At 36.0% G+C, this 27,670-nt stretch overlaps 1 protein-coding gene across 4 annotated transcripts in view; it reads right to left on the bottom strand.

The window, feature by feature from the left end:
* SLC25A12 (solute carrier family 25 member 12) overlaps positions 1–27,670 on the bottom strand; it is a 97,293-nt gene that overhangs the window by 58,069 nt on the left and 11,554 nt on the right. For 3 of the 4 annotated variants that reach the window (XM_004375514.2, XM_023730574.1, XM_023730573.1), the window contains 3 exons: positions 17,799–17,941; positions 8,154–8,269; positions 149–288 (listed from right to left, as the gene is read on the bottom strand). In XM_004375514.2, the coding sequence (XP_004375571.1) occupies positions 149–288; positions 8,154–8,269; positions 17,799–17,941 (399 nt within the window). Of the gene's footprint in view, positions 1–148; positions 289–3,688; positions 5,135–8,153; positions 8,270–17,798; positions 17,942–27,670 lie in introns of those variants that run through there. The other variant, XM_023730572.1, reaches the window with a different exon arrangement.

Genomic DNA, 27,670 nt, shown 5'->3' with positions numbered 1-27,670 from the left:
AAATAATGAAAATGCTGACACAATGTGGAAAATGTAACCAATGTCACCAGACAATATGTATAGAAATTGTTAAACAGAAACCTAATACGCTGTGTAAAATTTCACCAAAAATACCATAGAATATTTAAAGGAAAAAAACTAAGCTGACCTGAAGAAATTGTGTGAACTCTGTGTAGTTAAGATGCTTCTTCCGGTTATGCCCAAAATGCAGTCGGATAAACTCACAGTCCCAGTTAAAAGGGATATGATGATGAATAGTAGTCTGTCCAAAAATTTCTTTGACATTTTCTTAAAAGGGAAAACAAAAATAAATCCATTATATCCAGAATAAGTAGTTTAATCCACTGCAATGTTCCTACAGAAAGAAATTAGGAGAAGTTTTAAAAGTCAATATCATCTGCCTCTATTAAGATTAACTGCAATTTTTTATGTGTGCCTAGAAACACATGCACAGGAACACGATACAAAAATATGATTTTACACTTAAGATTGTGTACCATTACATATAAGGCCATGAGATTCTTAATTTCTCTTGATTTAATTTTAATTAGGAAGTGATTTATATCTTGCACTATAAATGGCTGCTACTTTGCATTCCACTATAAAATCAATAGTGTTTTCCCTGTTCCTCAAGGAGTCGAATTAAGCCCTTTATCAGAAGCATGAATACCTAAATTACAGTATAATGCAATATTTGTCATACTAAGTATGGTTTGATTGAGGCTTGATTATTACATTCATACTAGCCTGAATATTCTATTGAAGATAGGTATAAGAAATACTCCAAAAGCATATCATTAGCTCAGCAGCAAGCACCGTATTAAAAGCTTCTGATACTGTCAAAAAATATGGTCTTGACACAAAGCTTCAAAATTCCCATAAAAACCATGATTATCAGTCTCAATTATTAAAATATTCTAAGATAGTCATTCACTTTTAAATAAAGAAGGACTAAACACGGTACACTAACTTTTAGAAAGGGATCAGTCACACTGAATAATATACAACCAAAACCCTGAGGTCTGCTCTGACAGCTTGTCTTCATGCACTAACATAACAATGTCATTCACTTTCTTACACACTTCAACACTTACTATAAAAGTCAATTCACAAATGACTGGTACTTTAACAAGCATAGACTAATTTAGAAGCTCATGCCAAAAAAAAAAAGAAAGGAAGAGATCATTAACAAAATTAAGAAAGCAGGAAGCCTCTTTTACTGATGCCTTAAGGACAATTATTTTCAAATTTAAGCTAATTTTATTAGTAAAAGAGTTTATCATCAATAGCTATTAATTATACTAGAGAATTAGTAAATACAAGTTTAATGTTTTATAATCTCCTCCAACTATGTATGCTATTTTCTCTAATATCTGCAAATTCTTTGAATATGATACTAATCTCATACTGTAAATGGTTTTGTGGATTCCCTTTAGTTTTATATACCTTTTTTCTTGACAAAAGCATCACTGTTGGGGTAGGGTAAAAATCTCGAACTGGAAATCCTACTAGTTTGGACTTAATATTACAGCTCTGAATAGGTCATAGCAATCAGGGAAGTTGGAAGAAGGCATTGGATGTCACTGGGGAGATGGGATTCTCTTCTTTTCTTTCAAATGGAATGCAGTATTCATTTCTTGCCTAAATAGCTATAGTATTTGAGTGTTTTTAAATCATGTCAAATTATTTTCACCTTCCATAAACACAAAGTAAATATATGGGTTTTTGTTTCTAAAAGCAAAGAATGAACTTGATAGCAATTCATGAACTTTTAACCAGCACAAAAGTTTATCCTTAAATTTTTGTGAAATTTCAACAAATTATAAAATATGTTAAAGTTTATAGTAAGGGTTGTAAAAAATATTTATGGCTGAAATTATTATGACAGATCAGGAAAGTTTTTTTAGGACCCTTCTAATTAATTAGTTATTTCTATTCCCAAATTAACTTGATTTATTATTTTTAAAGTGTAACAAAAAAAGCGTTGGGCTAAAGAAATTAATGGAAAGCAGAATAAGGTAACAAATTACTGCATTAATTTAAATAATATTAGAATTATCAAATGTAATAAGTTATTTCACGGTAACCTTTACTTTAAAGGTCACAACTCCCAAGACTCAGTTATTTGATAAGAAATGTACATATTGTGGACTACATAAGTTTTATATAATGGTAGAATAAAAAACTGAATCCCTTTAATATCAGAAAATATCAGAATCTCAAGTGTGAAACTATATCAAATAATGTCAAAGATTCAAAAGCTTTCAAAATCAGAAAATTTGATTATAAAAAATTTCTACTATCACAAAAAGGATACTTATAAACCAAAATTATAATATCTCTATAAAAAAACCTTAATTAGAAATGCCATTTTGTAAACTTCCTAGAGATCTCTCAATAAAATCTTGGAATGTTTCTGAACCAATTAAAAGTGATGGCCTAAGTTACTCAGAATAATCTCCCCAAATACAGAAGTGTTTTGTTTTCCATGGGTATTTGTTTGGACATTTCCTACTTCTCCCAAAGTGGTTACTTGATAGCTTTGCATATAGCTTTATTATAACCATTATTATATGCTGTGGTTTATTAACTATCCCCATTTTTAATTATTTTAGCCTAGTCACAGGCTACAACTATAGTTACTAGGACTAACAATTTCAAACATACTTTGGCACCACTTCCCTTCTGTTATTATTTCTACTACCAACTGCCTGAAGCTGATTCAGGAACCTTACAGAAATAATTAATCCAACTATTGTTTTGAAGCCCAATTCATAATCACCATTTAGCCTTTACTAGGATGTGCTTATCGGAAAAAAAAAAAAAAAAATTATACAAAAGCTCCAGAACTGGAGATGACTCTTGAGTCCTTTTCTACTCCTTTCTTCTCTTGACAAGCTTATACTTTTGTGAGGCAGTAACTCCAACATCTGATGTTCTTCTTATCTTACCCAGTTTTATTTGGTCCTGTGTTACATGAAAGAGAATATCAATAATCTCAAATATACCCAATACATCTAACCGAAATTGCATGGCAAGTTTTCCCACCCCCCAGAGAGAATCCCGTCTTTCCAGTGGCAAACAAGGGTCTACAGCTCTAAATAGCACTTCTAAGAATGCTATTCATTGGCCATAGTTCTGGTCTGGATAAAAGGGATATGACAGTCACATTTTACTGGCAGCAAGATCATGATCTAGTGTTTTATGCTAGGTTGCCATTGCTAAGAGAAACAGGAATCCATTCATTTTGTGACATATAGAAAACAACAAACCACTTTTTCACTTCCTGCAGAGCATGGGCTTATGAAAGAGATGGTTTATAATTCCTTTGAAAAGGGAGCTGGGGCCAGATACAAAAGTAGCCTGTCATTATGTTCTCTTTGCTCAAAGGAGAGGAGCACAATGATTTGTCAAGAGGAGGGCAGGTAATGGTGACAACTGTGATTAAGTAAAAACGTTCACAGATGTATAACATTAGTCAGTTTAGCTGTTATCAGTCACTTATGATGATTGGTCTAGATGAAATACACATTGAAGAATATATATTATGTAAATATGTCTTAACAGAGGTTTTAATTTCCCGAGCAGCCCACACTGTGTCTCCCCATCTCATCCACCCTCATCCCTCCCCTGGTCCCTATGGGCGCTTCCTACTGGTCTTGTTCACCTTTCTGCAGTACAAAATTACCTCTGACCGGGGCTGGCACTCTTCTCCAAGACTGCCGCCATGCCTGTTCCATGAATGAGCCTGGAAGGAGCTGCTGTACCAACGGTGTGGCCAGAGAACTCCTCCTGTAGGTATACAAGCCATCAGCCCTGTGACACAGCCCACCTACCATCAGCCCAATGACATCCTGGTTCCAAGGATTCCAGCCCAGCAGGAGCCACTGCTTCCAACTTACAGCCTTGAGACCAAACATTTTTATTGTCAGGAGGGAAAAATACCTCAATAGCTGAGTTTCTGCACCATTCTTAACGTGAAGTCAGAGAGGCTTTTAGAAGGACTCCCACCATAGGTAAGAACAATGAATATCCTTGTGTATAACTGAACGAAAACAGTGGTGAGACTTGCGGAAGTGAATAGTTTTTTCAGTCAAGGGAAGATTTGGGGAAAAGAGGAGGTACAACTAGGAGATCAAAAAAGAAAACAAAGGGAAACAAACAACAATAACAAAAAGACCAACAACAGGAACTTGCAGAGGAAGTCTCAACCAGTATAGCATGTAGACTCAGTTCCAGACTTCCAGGTTCTACTTCCAGTTGGGTCATTAGTTTCCTTGGTGACCTCCTCTGTTTCTCTGGGGGAGAGTATTTCTATTAGCCTTATACCTTCCTTCAGAAGGGACTACTGTACAATTCACCAATACAGTAGTCCTGCTGCCAAATATACATAAAGGTCCATTTCTCAGGAAAGATGAGTTTACATTTAAAGAGCCTCTATTACTAAATAAACTAGATGCTTCAACAGTCTGTCACCAAATAGTACAAAAACTAATAATACCATGTCCTTTTTCTGCCTCAAACTCTAAGCTATTCTAATACCCTTGAGTATGAATACGGCCTGATCTGTGATGTCCGAAAGCAATACAAAGAAAAGAGTCCCAACAATTCTTGCTGATTTAACTTGAACACCTAGGTGAAGCTCTCCTTCTTACCAGATTATGTCAGGTATTTATTACCATTTGATTTCATATTATTCCATGTCTACAGCTTTGTTTCCATTGAGAAAGGGTAGAGCATTTTTCATATCTATACTTCTATCTCCTGAACCTTTAAATAATAGTGGGTATGCCTAAACCACTCCAATCTATTTTTCCCTTTAGGGAAAAAGAGTATATTTTAGAGGCACAAATGAAATAAATTTGTATTTATTGTACATATTGATGACCAACCACAACCTAAATCGAAAGGAATCCTTGCTTTTTGAGGATTCTACAGTTAGTGGTAACGATGAGCCCTTGGAAAAGTTTACCTTGGAGAGTTCCCATTCCTAGGCAAGCACTTTGGAACACAATGTTGATAAGTTTTTAATAGGGAACTTAGAACATACTACATGTTTTATATTCATTCATTAGTTAATAGATAAGAGCAATTTTTTAAGAATGCTTACACTTTTGTTAAAGTAACAGTTTTTTTTTTTTTTTTTAATTTGGGACAAATGCATGGCAGCTACCGACAACACTATGTAGCATAACTGATTATCCTGGTTACCTCAAGCTAACTTTATCAAGCAGAATATCCAGTACACTAGTGGATAATAAGACCAAGGTAAATTTATACTGCATCTAGCACACACCAGTCATGCAATGGCCTCTACAAGGCTCATGCCACCAGTCAGAAACACATATACAAGCCATTAAGTAATTATCCACAGCATGCGTTAGAAGTTTTATTAAAGGAATATCAAAGAGAAAACAATTAACTTATGGTTTTATTCACTCTTTAAAAACTCCAGAATCCTCTCCTAAGCTTGCACATTCTGAAATGGACTACCAAAACCTCAATGTAAATCCTGTCTCCCAGAGCGAGAATACCTCTAACAATAAAAAAACCTTGTTCAGTACTCAAGTTAATGTTGCTTTTTATATAAGTATTTGCAAAGATGCACACAATTTAAGTATATAACTTGATGTTGATAAAAAGCATATCTAAAAAAATAAAAGCATCGATGAGAACAATATGTACAAGCACAGATAACAGTATCATCATAATCCATAAGAGATACTATACTGATGGCCTAATAGCTTTCCCTACTGCATTGCACCTTACATCCAATATTCTCTCCCACTCTTCTCTTCTCATGTGTACAAGAGAAAATTATACTTTAAATAAGCTCCAAACCAGAAAACATAAGGCCATTTGGTGAAAAGCATTTAGTTAGAATGGATTTAAATTTTCCTTTTACCTAAACAAGTGTCTACAAATATATAAGCACAATTCATTTTATTAAGTGGGTACAAACATGAAAACTGACCTTCACCACAGATCCAAAATCCTATTAAAATAAACTCCAAGTTAATTATTTCCTTATGCAGAAATTCTGTAGTCTTGAATACAGCCTGAAATAAGTGGGCCTTAGAAATCTTGTTAAATGACATTTGTTATAACAATTTCAATGCTTTTCCTCTTTTCTTAAGGATATAAAATTAAACATTCTCTCCTTCGATATGATTCACTTCACTTTAGTTAAGAAAATTTGTCTCAAAATGGATTCTCAAAACCAGGGAGGCAGGATGGGGAGGGAAAATAGGCAACGTCTACAGGAAAAAGCTGAGCACCATCATCAAGAGGACCATTCAGCTGCTAGAGAACCCATAAACAATGTTGAAATTGGGTGCGGCTCTCTGTATTCTGTAAGAATCTTCCTGTCTCTAGATTATGGAGCAGGGGAATGAAAGCAGGATTCTGGAGGGTTCGTATGTTCTCCAGTTCATACTAAGTGCTATTAAAACTAAGAGCAATTTGTTTTGTTTTTAATCCTTATTGTATTTTCTTGAATTCCTAACTCCTAGGTCATAGTCTGAGGGGAAAACAAAAGATCTGTAAGATGCTAAGGCTGGAATCTAATAACTGTAACCTTCATTTGCATGAAATAAAGAAGGTGTGCATAAACCACTCAGCTGCTTCCTACCCTCATATTAATCTGCTAATAAAGAGTGGCATGAGTCTCTATTAGCATGTTGGATATACTCACTTGAGTGACTTAGTTTTTAAAATTAAAGCTGGGAAAGGCAATAAAATCGAGGCGACACAAAGGACCATGAAACCAAGGTAGAAGGGACAAAACAGAATTTGGTTTTGGGAAGTCTAATTCTTAAACAATACACATGTGATCTAAGTACAGGTATAGCAGCACTAACTGAGACATTTGTATTGTTATTCCCCAAGTATTTCTGCACCACATTTGGAAGGAAGACCTGTGAGCATGTGTGATACCTATTGAAGACAGCATTATTAGTAGTACAGGTTTAATGCTGTATGATGAGATGACAAAGGTTTTGTGTTTTAAACTACAGAATCCAGGTGTTTCTGAGGAAAGTCAACATTCTTTAGGAGACAGAAGAGCCAGAGCTTCAGCAGAGAAAATACCAAGATATCCTCAGAAACCCACAGAGCTCTGCATAAGTATTTGGAAAGTCTTCTCACACAGAAGACAATTAGATCAATGAGCAGAAGGAAGGAAATAATCAATGTCAAACTAGAAAATGTGCCCACTAGATCACAGCAAAGGCACCACCGGTCCTTCTGAGTACCTGTACTCTCTCTCATCATCCTTACCACAGCAGTGATACTTCTTCCTTTAGTTTTAACTAAAGGACATTTGGTTTATAACTCAAACAGCACAGTGAATAAATATTTAGCAGCTGTGGCTCAAGAAAAGCCTAATTTTCAATGGTTTCTCTATGAATATTGGTGTCAGTTCACACTAAACAAGGGACTCAAGGTCATAGAAAATACTACATTGTTTTTATTGAAAAAGCCTGTTGTAAGAAAATTAACTGATGATCTTAACACAAGCTAATCTGTGCAAGTAAGCATCTCTAAAAACGAACACATGGCTACAAATAGTAATCCTGCTTTGCATGCTTGTGAGACATCAACAACGTGTTACTCAGATGACAATTTTAATGTTCCAGCCTTATTTCCTAAAACCAAAAATCTAAAATGGCGGTTCAGAGAACGCCAACTAATCCTGCCTGAACTCTCTCCTTCAGCTTCATTCTTGGTGTTCAAAGTGATATAGTAGCAATTTTCCAAAGATGCTGCAGAGAAACTCTGAACTCCCTACCCAGGAATCCCTTAAAGAATGAGATTACTCCTTGTTCACAGTCTGCTTCATAAAGAATTTTGCCCAGGCTGGCTCAGAACAAGAAAATTTTACACCGCCTATTTTAGGAATGTGAAAGTGACTCAATGGGCTGAAGCAACTGCATTCCTAGACTCCTTGATCTTTTCCAATAGCCTAATGCTTTGAAGTCAATAAAAGGATTTTTGTTTTATCTGTTTAAATCCTGTTAGGAAATTAATACATCACTTATTGACTAAGGTTCTAAATAAGCAGCAATCTGTACTCAGTTACTAGATTTAGCAGTTAAAGACGGGACCAGCCTCACTGACTGTATTTATCACTTATAATCTTTTTTATTCCTTACCAAATGTCACCTCTCCATTTCCACTCTTGTCAAACAATTGGAAAGCCACTATGAACATGGAATCTGGAGCACACAAAACAGATTCAAATGCCAGAAACTCTTGATAGGAGATCAACCTGGAATAAAATAGAAACAGTAATTGACTGGTAAATAAAGGGAAAAAGTCAGGCATTTAACCTGCCTCTACTGCATGAACTGTAGCTCAGAGTAACCAAATAACTGATGAAGGGAAGTTTCTCTTTATAGAGGTATTCCAACTACTAAGGAAATAAAGAAGGAATGACAGAATTTAGAATATTACCCTTTTTCAAACCCTAACAAATTAATGGACTTGGGTAATAATCAATATTCTCTAGCATCATAAAAGAGAGATAATCAGACCAAAAATAATTAAACCTGAATCAGATCAAATCTCTGGATCAGGGTTTCTCAACCTCGGCATTATTAACATTTTGGGTCAGATAATTCTTTGTTATGGGGGCCTTCTGTGCTTTAAGTTTAGTAGGATCCCTGGTCTCTACCTTCTAGATGCCAATAGTACCCTCTCCCCCAGTTGTGAAATCCAAAAATGTCTCCAGACATTGTCAAATGTCCCCCAAGGGACAAAATCACCCTCAAGGGACTCTGACAATGAGAACCATTAAGAAGCACTGCTCTAGATCTAATTACCAATTTACAAAAAATCACGGTACAAACATGTTAAACACACCAAAGAGCTCAACCAGCAAAAATGCAGACTGGGGGAAACGGCAGGACAAATATCTAGCAGCTGTTTGCAAGGAAAAAAATTTTTTAAAGACATGGAAAGGGAACGTCGATTTAAACAGACGTAGGAGACGTAGCAATTAATTGCAATAAAGAGAGCTTATTTAGATTCTGATTCAAACAAACTGTTTAATTTTTTAAAGATTTTAAGACAATCAGGGAAAGGGAAATATTCATATAACACAAATAATTAAGAAATCACTGTTAATGTTTTTTAGAAGGTTTTTTTTTTTTTTTAGTAGGAGAAAGCTCTTACCTTTCAGAGGCACATACTGAGATATTTACAGATGAAATATGTCATCTGGGATTTGCTTCAAAACAATCAGAGGATTAGTGGAGTTATAAATGAAACAAGGTTGTTAATATTTTGGTAATTATTAGGAGTGATGAGTACAGTGAATTCACTATACTATTCTTTCTATACTTTTGTTTGAAATTTCAATAATAATTTAAAAATGTTTAAAGGAGAATTAAAACTGAAAAACCGGGGGTGGCGGGGGCATAGCACATTACAGGTAGTCCCCGACTTATGACATATTTGAGTTATGATGAATCACACTTATGACTGTCTACTTTGTTTTTTGTGGGGTTTTTTGGTACATCTTATCATTAGTGGAAACCCTGGTGGCATAGTGGTTAAGAGTTACAGCTGCTAACCAAAAGGTCAGCAGTTTGAATCCACCAGCCACTCCTTGGAAACCGTATGGGGCAGTTCTGCTCTGTCCTGTAAGGTTGCTATGAGTTGGAATCAACTCAACAACAATGGGTTTGGTTTTTATCATTAGTAATGTACTACATACAATGTTGCAGCATGTAATTTGCTGATGTTATCATTCTCAGATATTCATGCGCAGATGTTAAAAGATAGGCTTTATAAAGGTACTGATAATAAAAGGCAATAATAATGAAAAACAAAACAAAAAAGAGGCATTCAACTTATGTCAGAGCTGACTAACAATGGAGGAATCAGAATAGAACCCCGTCGTAAGTCAAGGACTACTTGTATTGGGTTTCTAGAACTTAATGGGTCCTGTAACACTCAAGATTAAGAAATTAATCAGTGGACAGAACTACATTAAAATTGCCTTCAGTGATCTTATGGAGCTAGAATATGGTAGCATAAAGTCATCTTCCACAGGAAGCTTGCTGTAAAGATTCTATACCATGCTGTTGCTGTTGGCAAGTGACTGGTGTCCAAGCAAAGGCATTATGAAAATCTGTTTTACATGCACACATGTGCACACAGATCTGCATGTTTGTCACCCTATTTTTTCTTCTTAAATATGAAAGATATACTATAGTAGTTAACGCATTTTGAATGATATAAAATAATCAATATTTGACAATTAAGGAAAGATTAACTTCTTAGGAAAATTACCACATTGAAGAAAAAAAAATCCCTGAAAAATAAAAACACTCAGCTTTGAAACTAAAATATTTACAAGTAATAAAATATTAAAACTCCTCATCTCCCAAAATATGTCTCCTAGGGTCGCTATGAGTCAGAATTGATTTGACAGCAACAGTTTGGTTTTGTTTTGGTTTAACCTAGCCACACCCATTCTTAACAGCTACAACCTGCAACAGCTTCCTAACCAGCTTCCTGAATCCTTCCAACCCTCTTACAATCCATTCTCCAAGCTGCAGCCAGAGGGATCTTTCTAAATGCAAATCTGATCTGATCATGTCACTTGTCTGTTTACTAACATTTAACCATTCAGCGGTCACCCTTAAGGTAGAGTGACCAGACGTCCTGCTTAATTATTAGTAGTGCTTCGTTTTAGTCTCAAGTGTCCTGGTTTTGGACAATACATTTAGTCACCCTATCTAAAGGAAGAGACCTGATCCTTAATGTGGCTTCTATTGCTAGAGGCTGTCGAGTCCATTCCGACTCATAGTGTCCTCATGTGACCGAGTAGAACTGCCACATAGGGTTTCCTAGGCTGTAATCTTTCTGGGAGCAGATCACCAGGTCTTTCTCCCACGGAGCTGCTGGTTGGGTTCAAACTGCCAACCTTTCAGTTATCAGCCAAGCTCTCTGCATCCCTCCCCCTTGCTCTCTACTCTACAGGCCACTGACTGGCTTCTCTCAGCTCCTAGAACAAACTATGCTCCTTCCACTCAGGGCTATCACTCAGGCTGTTCATTCTTCTTAGAATGACCCCACCACCTCCAAACTTTTGCCCATTTAATTTGCACCCAATCTTACAGCTCAACTCAAATATCGTTCCTCAAGGAACCATCCCTGAGCCTCAGGTGACACCACATTCCCTTTTCATACACCCTTTTAAGCAGCACACTCAACTTTTTCAGTGCCTTTTGCACAATTCTTATTAAAATAATTAATTGGTGTAATTCTTTGTTTAAAGTCCAATTCCCCACCAGAAGACAGGCTTGTCACAGTGCCTTGTACAGGCTTGATTCAGGGTAGGTACTCATAAATATTCATGAATAAATTCAATTTAGAATTATGACTTTGTAGAGAGACACGTTTTCCAACATATTATTAGGAAGATGACTTTACAGTTCGCGTTTCATTTTATGCCCCCATTTGCCTAAAACCTATTTGACATTCAAAGTTGTATTTCATATTGCTTAAAACACTTCAAAATATGTTTAAATTATACAAGTTACATTATATCCAGAGAAATGATGCATACTATGCCTTTGCTACTGATTGAGGGAAAGGCTTTGTGATGTGTTATTCATGGCACTGAAGTATGCCCTCACTATGCCCACACTCAAGAATCCTTGGCCAAATTAGGGGCCTGAGTGCTTAATAAATCTGGTAGGAAAGATCCAATACTCAAAACTGTTCCTCAGGCCACATATCATAATATACTTACACACTGGAACTGAAAAATATAGTACAACTAGAAAGCGTGGTTATCATCACACAAATTTTAGGGTAGTAAAAACAAATTAAAGGAACCCTGGTGGCACAATGGTTAAGCACTCTGCTGCTAATTGAAAGGTTGGCAGTTCGAACACGCCCAGTGGCTCCACAAGAGAAAAGACCTGGCAATCTGCGGCTGGAAAGATTACAGCCTAGAAAACCGTATGAGGCAGTTCCACTCTGCCACATAGGGTCACTATGAGTCAAAAATCGACTTGATGGCAACAGCCAACAACAAAAACAAATGAAGTTACAACATACCAGGTATCATCACACCTTCCACACACTCCTAAAAAGCAATGAGTAATATATGGTTGTGGAACCCCTGGGTGGTACAAATGGTTAATGTGCTCAGCTGCTAGCCCGAAGGTTGGCGGCAGCTGAGAGGCAACTCAGAAGAGGCTTCATTAAACAACTCAGAAAAGGAGGGTGAGAACGGTTGTACAACTCGAAAAATGTAATCGATATCACTGAATTGTACATGTAGAAACTGTTGAGTTGGTGTGTGTTTTGCTGTGTATATTCTCAACAACAACAGCAAAATAAATAACATTTTTTTAAAAAATCAGCCATTGAAAACCCTGTGGAGCACAGGTCTACTCTGACATAGATGGGGGACACCATGAGTTAGAGTCAACTGGACAGCAAGTGGGTAATATGTTGTTTTAAATGCTGAACAAAAACTAAAGAAGATCAATGGTATGGTATTGTCTGAAAGTATGACAATGTACAACACAAACACAACAGTGACCTGGGGAAGGAGTTAGAGAAGACCTTCACTTTCTACATTATATATTTCTGAAACATTTAAATTTTCTATAATGAAGAATTAGCTGCATTGTTTGTTCTGATTATAAGAGTAATTCTAAAAACAAAAAAATAGCAAGGCTGGTTATGGGTAAAATACCATAACAACTTGGTTTTTTTAAAACAGTCTCAGGAATTGGACATCAAAAACGCAACTACCCTGAAAATACAGAAAACGTAGTTTTAAAACATATTCCACACTCAGTAGTAAAACTTCCTATATTTATGAAAACAGGTCAAAGACTTTTTCCTTAACTTGGAATCGTCATAAACTGCTGGCTGGAAGACTGAACTTGGCCCACAGATGTTTTCTCTGGCATAAAAAGTATTATGATTTTTTAAAAATTGTTATTAGTTGCTAACATTAGGAAATCAGATAATCTCACATAAATGTCCAATTTTCTGGTTTCTCTTAATAAGTTACAAACTCAAGCAACACTAGGCTTCCAGTCCCAAGTAGCATCAGCCAACTAGAGCCAAGCAGAAACTGCCTTCTTCAGACAGACCTGTGGATTTGAGACTCTTCTGCGTACAGTTCCAACTAAGTAACCATTTGTTTATACTTAAAATATTTAAAATATAAAATCTATGGATTTTATTAAATATCTATGCTTGGTCTGTCACTGTATTCAAAAAAGCAAATCATACATTCATGCAACTTTAAGAGCTAGAAGGACCCTTAGGAAGTCCAAAGAAATCAAGTGATCTGCTCAAAGAAATTCAGCAAAGCAGTGGGGCTAGTCAAAAACTCCCAACTCTCGCCTCAATTCAGTGTTCTCCCATTACTATACACCTCCCTGCCTCCCCAAATGTAAAGTTATCTCAAGAACGCTGTAACTAAAATAATTATAGGTGAAAAGAGAGAAAGTAGACAACTATTATAAGAAGGTATTGGGGAAAATACTCAGCCATCATATAAGAGTTACCTTCATTACATGAGATGATTTATTTTAAAAAGAAAGGTCAATTAAGAAAGTGCACAAAAAACCATCAGCAACTTAAAAACAAGTCAACTGAGGTTACCCAGGTGGGTGCACCTGTCAAAACAGCAAATGTAACCTTTAAGATTTATATTTTTCATTTTGTGAAAATTTTACCTCTAAAGAAAAAAACTGGAAACAAATATTGAACTCTAGTCAACAATATGCATGCTGAAATATTTAAAGAGAAGTGTATCAATGTCTGCATTTTACTTTGAAGTGCAACAAAACAAGACAGCCTGCGGAAGGGATGGAGGGATGGATAGAAGGAGGGATATGTGAAAAGCTAGTCAGATGTTAACGGTAGAATCTATTTGGTAGGTATATGGGTGTTCACTGTAAAATTCTTTCAACTTTGCTTATGTTTGAAAACTTTCCTAACAAAATGTTGGGAAAAAATGGCGGGGGGGGGCGGGAAGAAAAGGTCACTTGACAATCTCTTTGATATGCTTCTTATGTATTTTTAACCCACAGGCATTATACCACATCAATGAAACAATATTTTTCAGAAAGCAAAGAAAGAGTCTGTTTATCTGTTAACATAAAGCAAACATGTTCCAGAACAATTTTTAAAGCTCTTTTTTCCTTCACCCTGCCATGGATTCCTCTCTCACTAAGAGGACCCAATCAAGTCTTTAGTATAACAAATGCAAACCATAAGCCACTAACTGTGGAGTGAAGAAGCCATTGCTTAGTTTATATCTTGGTTTGCGTTTTCTAAAAAATGAGGAAAAGAAAGAATTTTACTACCATATATTACCCTGCTGTTTGACTTTTTATAAAGAACATGTAATATAATTTTAAAATAATGTACCTCTGAGTTTTTTGTCTACAAAGTCCCTTTTTAATTTCATGAATGGGAGCTAATAAAATTCCAAAATATTAGTATGTTAATTGTGCACTTTTTAAAACAACCCAGGATTTCCACACAAAAGGTTCTTCTACATGCATGTAGAATATTAAAGGAAAACATTTGTGAAAAAGTAAAAGAGAGGAAAACTATTGTTTTCCACATTATAGAAAGGGAATAGAGCCTCCAGATGAATTCTGACTAAAGCTAAATATAGAAACTATGGTTTTAGAAGTTACAGTTTCAAACAAGCAACTGTCTAAATATTTTAGAATCAGATCACAAAATAACAGTCCCTGAGATCTGCATTTAATGCATAAGATCATTTTGCTTTTCATTATACAACCAGAACTTCAAAGTTTAAGCCACAATCCTACAAATAATACTTTGCTAACGGCTTTTAGTTTTAGACAGCCCATCATGCTATTTATAACATACAATCCTGCTTTTTCATGGCCCTCCACAGCAAGCACCTGTATCACAACACTCCTACTTATGTTACTATCTATTGGAGGAAAGAGGGTGTCAGGAGGAGAAGGAGCAGTTTACATGCTTGACGACGGCGGAGGCACACAAAAGGGCATGGTATTTCCACTTCTAAACCAGCTTCTCCCATACACTTAACCAAATCACTTAAACTTGTTTATACTTCTTTTGCTAATTCAGATCTGGTCTTTGGTAATTAAAAGCAATATTATGTGGTGCTATTTCAAGTTCTGTACCTATGGTACTCATCATCAAAAAAACTGCAATAGAATCAACGAATTCATCTTGGGGTTGGAAAAAAAAATGTACCAACTGAGCTATTCTAATCTTCCTTAAATGAGGGAGGCTGACCATTTGGAATAAGTCAAACATTATCAAAGCCTTTGATTGTGTTGAATTAAAATTATAAAATAAACTTTAACAATGATATGTAACATTTTTTAAGTCACAGAACTTATCGTAAACCTGATGATTCTAGCCTGGAATATCTCCTCGGAAAAATGCAGATACAAACCCACTCGTTCTGCCTTATACTTCGGCAAGTTCAAGAACCTCTGAAGACCATTCAGGACAGGAGATTAAGAATCCCTATGTTTCTAGAAAATCTCATTTTTCTCTGCTTTTAGAAATAATTTATATGTTTCATAAACTTATTTATAATTTTTATGACCTAACCCTATGAATCATATTTCCTACTCAATCACAAATTGATTCATTCTAAAGAGAAAAAAATAAAAATGAAGGTTGAAGAAGTTTTAAAAAGTTCAAATAGAACAGATTTACCTTTTGAAAAGTAAAACAGGTTTTTGTTTGTTTGGTTTTTTTTTTGAGTAAATACTATTAACGTTGTTGGATTATTCGTTAGCCAAAACACATTTTTGACCTATTCTACTCCGGTAACTCAAACCTTGACCACATGAAAATGTCCTCCTACTTTAACAATGCCACTCAGCCTGAGAGAACCACAAGAAGCTTCAAGGAAGATACACTATTCAGATGGAACTGCAACAGTTGGTCACAAAAGGAAGCATCTGAAAAGATATAAATATTCTCAAAGTAGGTCTCAGATCAAATTAATAATATCAAATACTCTGATAGTTTCTAAAAGAACTGAATGCCTGTTTCACCTTTAATAATTTTGAAGAAGGAATTCTGATTAAATATAATTAATTTTCATATGCCTTACTATAAAATCATTATTGAGAGACCCAGTGACTGAATGGTCCAGAGTGACTTCTCAACTAATTTAATTTTTTAGAGATTAGATATAAAATGTATACAAGTTGCCTAATATCAGCCATTTATAAATTACATAAAATCTTTCATACAACAAGTATTTGTTGAGCACATAGTAAATTTAATGCACTGTGCTAGGTTCTGTAGGAAAAATAGAAAGGATACAGTATTAATCCTGACCCAAAAAACTTAGATACCAACATTTCTACTTTAATTACTGTAACAGCCTCCTGGATTTCACTGCATTCAAGTCCTGTCCTACTCCTATTTATCATTTTTCTAAAATATGATCACATTTGTTGTTAATAGAAATAATTTTTAATGACTCCTCATTGCTCAGTTTTTCAAAGTTTTTCACACAAGCACCTCTACAGATAGAAGAGAAAGAATCTGAGCCTCTGGAAGCCCGGGGATGTAACTTGAAATCTGATAGCAAGTCAAAATTTTCTTTAAAATTCATGCAAATTTTTTATTTTCTCCATAATATACCCATATTTGATTTTAATATAAAAATATTGGTGTGCTTTCCCCCTCTCAAACTGAGTAAACTGACACTCTAGTAAGTGCACCTTGTTATTTTTGTGATTTCATACAACCATCCACTGCCAGGCTAAAAATACCTCCAATATGGAGTCACGAGCCAACAGAATACAAAGCCTAGCACACAAGGTCCCCAACTTCACTCCAGCCACATCTTCCACAGCGCAAACCAACATCACAGCCACAGCAAAAGTACTTGCAACATCATCTCCCCACTGCCACTTCCCTAACACACATACACACACACACATGCATACGCACCTCTTAGTATTTCATGCCACTGCTGGTTCCTTTCCTGGAATTCTCCTCCCACTTATCCAGTCACCAGCATATTCCTATTCATCTTGCCAGATCTCACTCAAGCTTCAACTCTTCTATGATGCTATCCTGACCATCCAAAGCAGGCTTAACCATGCTCTTATCTGTATACCTCCCTTATAGCACCTTATCTGAGAAATACTGTTTTGTTTTCTATTTTTTTCTTTGTATACTCACCCCCTTTCCTCACTCGGCTATAAGCTTCTTAAGGGCAGGAACCCCATTTTATTTGTTTGTATTTTCAAGGCCCAACAGTGCCTGCCAAAGGGCGATTGTTCAAAAAATGTTTGCAATAAATAAGTAGACAGATATATGAATAACACTCCCCTACCTCTTCACTGATTTTTCCTCAAAGCACTTGTGACCTCCTAACATGCTATATAATTTAGTTTTTTATTTTGTTCATTGTCTTTGTGTGGTTTATTCACTGATGTAATTCTAGCACCTAGAACAGTGCCTGAAACATAGTAGGCACTCTGTATTCATTGAATGAATGAATGATATACACTTAGTTATCTGGAACCTGTTCTACTTAGACTATTTAATATAAAATATGACTTTTCCTATGTAATTATAAAAACAACAAAAGAAATGCCAATATCCTTGATAATGGCAGTAAATAACGCTGTTTTTATAAACTTCTAAAACAATACACAGTTTAATATTAAAATTCTAGACAACCCTAGTTAAGCTTATGGTTTTTCTATATGTTTTTAATAAGATATTCAGGAAATATTAGTTTTATGAAAATGCATAAAGGTCCTTACCCATCCTTGGTTTGATCAGCTACTCCTGCCAAGAGTTGCACAATCTTTGGATTACTATTTGGATCATTATACAGTCCAAGATAGCGCTGAACAAAGTCTTCCGGGGTCATGTAATGTTCTCCATCGACCTCAGTACTGGCATACTAAAAAAATAAATAAATGCATACTTAAAATTATTTGATATCATATTGTAGCCAATAAATGTTTTGTGAAAGGTAAACTGAAGGCCAATATCAAAATCATAATAAATGCAGAAATCTTACCAGGGTAGTGAAAAAACAAATACCCAGTGCCTGATTTAAGAACACTGGTAAAATATTACTGCATGTTACAACATGGATGAACCTTGAAAACATTAAGTAAAAGAAGCCAGACACAAAAGACCATATATTGTATAATTCTCTTTACCTGACATGTTCAGAATAGGCAAACCCATAGAAACAGAAAGTAGATTAGTGGTTGCCAGGGGCTGGAAGAAGGGGAGAATGAGGAATAGCTATTCATGGGTGCTAAGTTTCTGTTGGAATGATGAAAATGTTCTGGAATTAAATAGTGGTGATGGTTACACGACATTGTAAACATATAAAAAACACTGAGCTGTACACTTCAAAATGATTAACATGGTCAAGTTTATGCTATGTGAATTTTATCTCAATTAAAAAAATACATTAGTAAGATAAGAGATAGGAGAAAGACTTAAACAGGTGAAAGGATAGCCAGGATGGCCAGAATCTGAAAGTGAGAAGATAACGTCTGTAGACTCCTAGAGGCTTCCGCTTAGATGAGTAGGAAAAAAACTAAACAAGAACCAAAAAACAACCTGTCAAACCTTAAAAGTGAAATAAATGAGAAATCCTTAACAAACAAGACCTTCCATCACAGATATTTGTTCCAAGTTCAGCAGCTGAAAAAATATTAAAATAAGCTACGTTTTATGTCAATAATTTTTACTAAAATAATAATAATACCTGCCTATCAAAAAAATTACTCATTATTCTAAGGGTTTTATGTATTACGGCATGACCAGACATGAAAAACCAAAGCCCCTCCACTTTTGATTGCAGCTAATCAGTTTAATTAACTATTTAGTCAATTATCAAAGCAGTAATATCAAAAAACTTCCCAGAACTAAATACATCGGCCCACCAAGCGCCAGCACAATAAATTAAACACACACACAAACAAGGTCCACTGTCATAAAATTTCAGAATAAAGAGAAAATCCTAAAAGTTTCAGAGAGAGAAAAAGCAGGTCGCATATAAAGAACCATGAATCATGGGCTTTGTGCTCCTTACCAGCTACATTAAAAGCTTAAAGGTAAAGGACTAAGGCGTTGCAACTCCTGAGAGAAATTATTTCCAAGTTGGAATTCTAAATTGAACCAAACTTGCAAACAAGTGTAATAATAGGTTAAAAGTACTTTCAGATATCTATCTTCTCAATACTTTTTTCTCCTTTCATGTACCCTTTCTCAGGAAGCCATAGGAGAATTTGTTCTATGAAAAAGAGAGAGTGTATCAACTAAGAGGAAGATGCGGGATCCAGGAGACAGGTGATCCAACCCAGAGAAGCAGCCACAGGAAAGGCCAGGACAACTGTGCAGAGTACCTAGGCCTGACTAGGGCAGAACGAAGGGCTCCAGGAAGGAGAGCCACTGGGGAAAACAGAATGTCAGGTTAGCCAAGGCATTACACTATGTGGAAAATAACAATATGAAGAGTTGAAGTCTTTGCTCAAATGTCACCTTCTCAATGAAACCTACTCTTATCATTCTATTTAGTATTATAACACATGTCTGTCTCCATATTTCCAAGTCCCCTTACTCTGCTCTTTCTTTCTTCTTTCCTTAGCATCTATCACCTTCTAACATACTATATATTTCACTTACTCATAATGTGTATTGGACACAACTCTCAACTACAGTGTAAGTGTCACAAGAGAAGGAATCTTAGCCTGGTTTGTTCATTGACATATCCCATGTACTAAGAACAAAGCCTGGCACCAAGTAGGCACCCAGTAAATATCTGTTAAATGAATGAATTAGTAATAGGTATGTTGTTGATATTAATTGCCATCGAGTCAATTCTGACTCATGATGCCCCCATGTATGCAGAGTAGAACTGCTCCATAGGGTTTTCAAGGCTGTGACCTTTCAGAAGCAGATCACCAGGCCTGTCTTCCGAGGTGCTTCTGGATGGGTTTGAACCACCAACCTTTCAGCTAGTAGTTGAAAGCTTAACCATTTGTGATGCCCAGGGACTCACAACTAAGCAAAGGAAAAATCAGACAATTTTTAACTCTATGCACAAGTAAGTGTTGTACAAAAAATAGAAAATATTATAATACACTACTTAGCTCAAAATAAACAGGATTTAGTCATAATTATGTAACTGCCAAATATCAATTTAATAAAAACTATAACTGTATAGAGAAGAATGGAGGGAGAAGAATGGGAGAAGTCATATAAGGAAGCTAAGCCCTCAACTGATGTTGTTAGGTGCCATTGAATCGATTCTGACTCATAGTCACCCCATGTGACAGAGTAAAACTGCCCTATAGGGTTTTCTTGGCTGTAATCTTTATGGGAGCAAATTGTCAGGTCTTTCTCCCTCAAAGCTGCTGGGTGGGTTCAGTACAAAATCAATAATGTCTAGAAATAGCGGTACAGACATATGGAGGGAAATACCAAAATAAATAGCTAAAAGAGTTGCAAGTAGTTGCTTCTGGGAAGCAAAGCTGGGATAGGAAGGATCAAGGCAAAGGACTGTTGGTTTGCTTTTTTGATAATAATTTAAAATGTTCTTATTTATAAATATGACCAAAACCAAGCCACTCGCTTTGTCAACAAGGAGAGAATTAAATCAAAAATGTTTCCTTTGTCCTCTTCTAAGAAATAGCAGGGTCTATCACAGCAAGTGTCATATCAGACTGCATAAGAAGTACCCCAAGGTGGATACACACACACACACACACACACACACACACACACACATTTTGGTGGGTGGTGCTACCAAAAGCATCTAACAAACATCACCCCAAAATAAAGTCATGCACTCTCCACAAAAGCTATTTCTGCAGGGGTCCTGGGTTCAAAGCCTATCTCTAACACTAACTCACTGTGAGTCATTAGACAAGTCTTTTCTTCTCCCAGGCCTCTGGATATTTCACACATCTATAAAATGAAGACTAAATAATCTTTGATATCTCAAAATAAAGGTTATGCAAACATAGGATGAAGAAAAAACAGACTGTATAATGATATTGATACTAAGAGTGAGTGGATTCTACTGTCAATTCCTGTTGACAGCTTCTATTCTCCTTTATTCTACAATGTATATATGACATAACCTGACATGTTTTACCAAGATCTTATAGCCACTGGTATTAAGGACAAACAGGCGTGTGGAAAGACACAATGTCAGGGAGACTACTGCAAATGGAAAGAGGGATCAATACAAAGATATCTAAAAGTAGAATTTAAGGAGACTGACAAGTCAACCACTGAATAGAATATGACTGCCACACAATGGTATGAGAAATATACTATGGGAACCCAAAAGGACTGATTCATTCTAAGGACAGGTCAAGTGGGGTTGTGGTGAAGGAGAAAGTAGTAACATTAGGGCTGGGCCTTGAAAGTAAAAGCCAATTTCAACTGCAAATGAAGAGAAAGAGTAAAAAAAAATTAATGTAAATAACTGCAAAAATAAAATACATTTTTTTCTTTTTTTTTAGGGGGGAAGAGTTAGTTGAAGAGAGAACTGGTAACAAAGAGGGTACACAAAGTTGTACAGTAGGTGACAGCAGAAGTGTGAAGTAGAAGGTAGTACAAGGTGAAGCTGAAAACGCAACTTGAGACCAGATGATGAAAGACTTCAAAATCTAAAATGAATAATGTGAACTTTAGTCCGTGGGCCACGGGATGCCATTAAAAATTTTAAAGGAAAGGAGAGACATGATTTGATCTGTGCTAGCCCTGGTGGCAATGTGAAAGATGGGCTGGAGAAGAGAGGAGCTGACTGGGGGCAGGGAGACCATGCAGTGGCTGCTGCATAGATCCAGGTGAAAGGGGTCAAGACTTGAACCAAGGCACTGAGAGTAGAAAGGAAAAGCAATGAGTGGGTACTTTTACCCACTGCTTGTGGCTTTCATATTTTATTATTTTAATAGCATTACTACATTCATACCATTCAAATTTCAAAGGGTACAAAAAATACACAGTGAAAAGCCTCCCTCCCACCTCTGTCCCCTAGTCACTCAATTCCCCACCCAAGAGGCAACCAATTCCTTGTACATATATCCTTCTAGAGATGTCTTATGCATAAACAATACACACAAATATATATCTGATTCTTATCTGTTTGTCTTTTTTATACAAATGATAGCATACTATTTATACTGTTTGTTCTGTACATCTTGCTTTTTTTTTCAAATTTGGTCCTTTTGAAAAGCAATTTAGCTATATATATACGTACACATGTATATATATATATGTATATGTATAGGTACTCAAAAATCAATGCTCATGGAAGCAACAGTCAAGAAAACAATGTACTGCATTGGGCTAATCTGTGGCAAAAAAAAAAAACCTCTTAAAGTTCTAAAAAGCAAATTTGTCACTTTTATGACTAAGGTGCACCTGGCCCAAGCTATGGTCTTTTCAATCACTTCATACGCATGTGAAAGCTGGACAATGAAAAAAGAAGACAGAATAAGATTTGATGCATTTGAATTATGGTGTTGGTGAAGAATATTGAAAACACCATGAACTGCCAGAAGAACAAACAAATCAGTCTTAGAGGAAATATGACAGGAATGCTCCTTAGCAGCAAAGACGGCAAGACTTTGTCTTGCTTACTTTGGGCCTATCATCAGGAAAGACCAACTGCTAGAAAAGGGCATTACATTTGCTAGAGTAGAGAGTCTGAGAAAACAAGGAAAACCACCAATGAGATGGATTGACATAATAGCCTCAACAAAGATCATGAAGATGGCACAGGAGCAGGCAATGTTTTGTTCTGTTATAGATAAGGTAACCATGAGTTAGAGCTGACTCGACGGCAACTACCAACAACAATATACACATACATACACACACACATATATATATGTATATATATACATCCACACCAAACCTGTTGTCGTCGAGTCGATTCCAATACATAGAGACCCCATGGGACAGAGTAGAGCTGCCTCATAGGGTTTCCAAGGAGTGGCTGGTGGATTTGAACTGCCGACCTTTTGGTTAGCAGCCGAGCTCTTAACCACTGCATCACCAGGGCTCCATATGGGTGGCATAAATGGTTAAGCACTCAACTACTAGCTGAAAGGCTGGCGGTTCAAACTCACCCAGAGGCACCATGGAAGACAGACCAGAAGATCTGCTTCTGACAAGTCAGTCTTGAAAATCCTACGGAGCAGTTCTATTCTGAAATACATGGGGTTCACCATGAGTCAGAATTGACTCAATGACAACTAACAACATATACAGAGAAAGAGAAACATAAAAATGCTTACATCCTTTGCCAAGGAATTCTGGACCTAACTCCAGTGAAAAATAAAAACGAAAAACTAAACACAAAATAGAAAAGAAAGTACTAGAAACGGGGTTATGGTGAACTTTGTTCTTTTTCTCCACAACTGGTTAAACACTGTATGTGTACAATTATATAAATATATATGTATACACACACATACACATATATATGGCAGATGAATTTTTTTTCAAAGGAGGGAAGAGACGAAAACATTTCAGAGTTAGCATGCTAGTATTAACAAAATTTAGCAACTGTCCATTCCTCTTTGCCATAGAAAAGTCTATTCTCTAATACCTGAATTTGATTGCCAAGACTACCACCACTACATACACAGAACACATACATACACAATGAAAGTATATTGGACTTACTGAATCACCAGGATGTCACAACATTCTTGACTTTAAAAGTATCAGGAAAAAGAGCAGCCTTAGCACAAACCACCAAGGGCACAGCAGCCAACAAGGAAAACGAACGCTCTTGTTGACACATACTGGAACAGGCTTTGCCAGTATCTGGGTTTATAAATGATGCCAGAGAACCACTTTCCCTGAGGTATTTTGCTAGTGTTTTCCCTATCTCTCCCAGTCTATTTTAACTTGATTTCAACTGTAAGATAGAGTGTATCGCTCAGAGGGAAAAAGCACAAGTCTCATCCACAAGGAGTCAATACTTGACTTTTATAGGAGGCAGTTAACTAATTAACTCATTAAATTAGAGACAATTACTTGGCAATGTCAGGGAGCCTGTTGCCTGAACAGACAGAAGAGGGAGTTTAGAACTAAAACTAGAATCTACCCACAGTCAGTCCAGATGCTAAAACATGCTAGGTATTATGCTAACAGAAAAAAGCAGGTACCTCAAAAAAGTGTGATATATTTAAACCAAAAGTATTTTTTATACTTTAAAAATATGGCAAACTCACTTATTTTAAATAACTTAATTACTTTCAATTCTTCTTATTTTAATTGTCTGGGTAATAATACATTAAACAGATAAAAAACAAACATGCCATAGGGTAACAGATACACAGCTAGAAATAAGAAAATGCTAGCGTTAATGATGCCTCCTCTTTCTGCTAATGAAAATGGGTGATTACACTAAAAATAACAAAAAAGGCAATTTAAAACAAAGTTTTTGGTTTTCCAGGCTACCACCTATGCTAAAGATTTAGTATATCAAGGAATTTAATAAGTTTCATAATATCATTTCCATTTTGTCCCTATCATTTCAAAGAATGAACTAAAGTATCTTTAAATAAATTAATCAAATATTATATTCAGACTCCAAATAACTTTAATCATTTGCCATTTCAAAGATGTCTCGTAAGTAGTGGTAAATCCCTCTTGGGCAAGAAGTCAAGGACACATGAAAGACCTTGACAAGAAGTAGTTGACAGTATCTGAGTAAAAATAGGTGGTCTATTTTCTTGATTAAACTTTTTGCAAATCCAATTCAAATATTTGGGTATAAAAGTGTACATAGCTTTGACATTTCCAGAAATATTTACATTTACATTGGGTATAGCTCACATGTGCTTGAAACAGCCTGGACATTCCGAAGTTTGAGAAATAAAATGGATCTTATGAGAGATTAGAATCTTTATACATTTAATCAAAATCATTGCCTATAAAAGATGGCAGGGTTTCACATACAGATATATGTAGTGATGACACTGAACTACTACTTCTAGCTCCATATGAGAACATCAAGTCATCTAGAAATCTAGAAATGTTTTGCCTATCAAGCTAACAGATCAGCACATCAAGACCTCACTTGACTGGAGTAAATTGTATAGTAGTAACTCTTGCAATTTGCCAAACTTAACCTCAAGTGAAGGAGCCCTGGTGGCACGATGGTTAAGCACTCAGCTGCTAACTGAAAGGTCCGCAGTTCGATTCCACCAGAGGGAGAAAAAGCCTGGCGATCTGCTCCCGTGAAGATTACAGCCTAGGAAGCCCTATGGAGCAGTTCTACTCTGTCATATAGGGTTGCTGTGAGTCAGAATTAACTTGACAGCACACAACAACTTGAAGTGACCTTTAGAATGTATGCAATCTACACCACAGGTTAACCATATTAACTAGACCTTGCCAAGAGCTTATGTACACTAACCCTAAATTTCCATTGAGTAAGAAAGAAAAAAGGTTTAACTTAAAATTCAATGACACAAATGAGTTAGAAAAAAGTCTAAATGATACAAACTGCCTTTGTTTAAATGGTTTAAGTTCAGAAACAGATTCTTTGATGTTTTGTATTCCTAAAAGATTTTCTAGAGACCATCTATAAAGTAAAATTCTGATCTGCTATGAAGAGAAGGGTGGTAATATATATTTTTTTTTTTAAATTACACAGTGCATCAAGGTCAAGGATTTTCAAGCATGCACAGCAAAACAGGCAATATACCTAGTACTACTTTTTAAGCAAAAAGTCTCCTGAAATCAAATCTCTCCTGTTATTTTGCACTCGTTCAAAAATGTTTATTAAGCACCAACTACGTGCTGGGCACCCTGCTTGGTACTGGGGATACAGAGGACAGTAAGACATAGTTTCTGCCCTCGAGTAGCTCAGAGACAATGGCACAGTAAACACAGAAACCAGGCTCAGAAAACTTGGGTTGTCATCTCCTGTGCCATTAAGTTGAACATTCTTGGGCAAAACCTCAGCTTCTCTGAGTCTCTTCTCTTACAAGGGGTTACAGGAAAATTGCTGCCCTGTTATGAGGGGGAAAATGAGATCTAGAACACCAAAGCACTTGGAAACTGTAAAGCATATGCATATTGAAATGGATACTGTGAAATGCTTAGAAACACAGAAAAGCGTAGGATCCCAGTTTCCCCTTTTGCTTACTCAATTTTTCAGCTTTTACTCAAACATGAAGGAGTGATTGTTCTAACTCTTCATCTCTCTCCAAGGTTTCTTTGGCCTCACTAACACTGGTCTTACCAGATCGGTCCTGACTGGCCTAGGCAGCTTCATCTCTGCTTATCCAACATGTGGCTGTAATATGAGTCAAAACAAACTGTTCCTCCATGACTTTGTTTCAATGGAGATGAACTGACATTTTCAGATCTTAACATCCTTTCAATTTCAACAACCCAAATGACAACGTCACAAAGTGCAGTTAACTGCCGATACAACACAAAGCATTTCCCATATAGAAATATGAATTACATGAACAATGGAAGAGGATGCTATGTACCAAGGCAAGGAGCTGGGTATATGAAGCCAATCCTCTTGCTGTCCTGCACTTCTCCTGCTCTTACCTTTAAAAGAAGCCAAATTTAGTCAGGAATGCATGCTCTTTTGCTGCACAAATGCTTGGCATAAGGAGTAAGAGACCACAGCAGATCTGACACACAGACCCTCTTACAACACTGCAATGTGGAATTCATTTTGCTGGCTTGATTATAATGAAAGGATAGTCTATCGCAAAGAATATTTTAATGAGAAAAAATGTTAAGCAATATGGTCACATTAATTTTTTAAAGCAGAGATTTTAATTAGTAATACGGAAGTTTTCTGATATTTACTAAAATCAACTACATGTGCATTAGGGAAAGCCAGTTTTATACATCTAATTTTAATTAGCACTTCAGTTGCGTATTTCACATACATGATAAACAAAATCTTCTATTTGATTTTGCAAAAAAATTCTCCGGAAGCCTGCCTTTCTAACTCAGGTTGCATCCATGAAATGTTATGCGCTTGTTTTTCTTTTTGCCTAATACATGTATTTTTACTGTGTCCATTATAGTAAATCCCACCGTCAGCTACTGAACACTGTAATTCCTGCTACAGGGAAGGTGTGCAGGACCCTTGTTAATCACTCAAATCAACTGAAGCTACCATTATAAACTAGATCAACCAAAACAATTTTCCTCTCAAAATGGCTAAAAATCTTGGAAATAAAATAGTAGCCCTGGAAAACTCAGTAATTGGAACTAGAATGCTTCCCAGGACATTAAGTTGAATAATCAATTTGATTGTTCTTAAATACTTCAATTTCTTAGTCTAAGTAATCATGGGAACATACAAGGGGCATATATACTTATAAGCCTGGGCAAATCAGGTCTCTTTGACAATCAAGGTGCAGTTCCTAGGGGGACAGAATGCCTTAGTATTGCTAAGCCTTGATTGATTACCAATATTTTTTGCCATAGAGAAAGAAGGATCTTTATCCTGGTAGGGAGTTGAAAATATTAAAATATCTAAGAGACAGATCAATCAAATGCTATGCATGAACCTTGTTTAGATTCTGATTTTAATAAAGCAATTTAAAAAAAAAAATGACACAGTCAAGGAAAGTTCAACACTGAATGGAAATTGATATTA

The sequence above is a fragment of the Trichechus manatus genome, unplaced genomic scaffold, assembly GCF_000243295.1.
Source record: "Trichechus manatus latirostris isolate Lorelei unplaced genomic scaffold, TriManLat1.0 scaffold00037, whole genome shotgun sequence".
Classification (NCBI taxonomy): Eukaryota; Metazoa; Chordata; class Mammalia; order Sirenia; family Trichechidae; genus Trichechus; species Trichechus manatus.
Note: the sequence above shows the minus strand (reverse complement) of the source record. Positions and strands in the feature narration are given on the sequence as shown.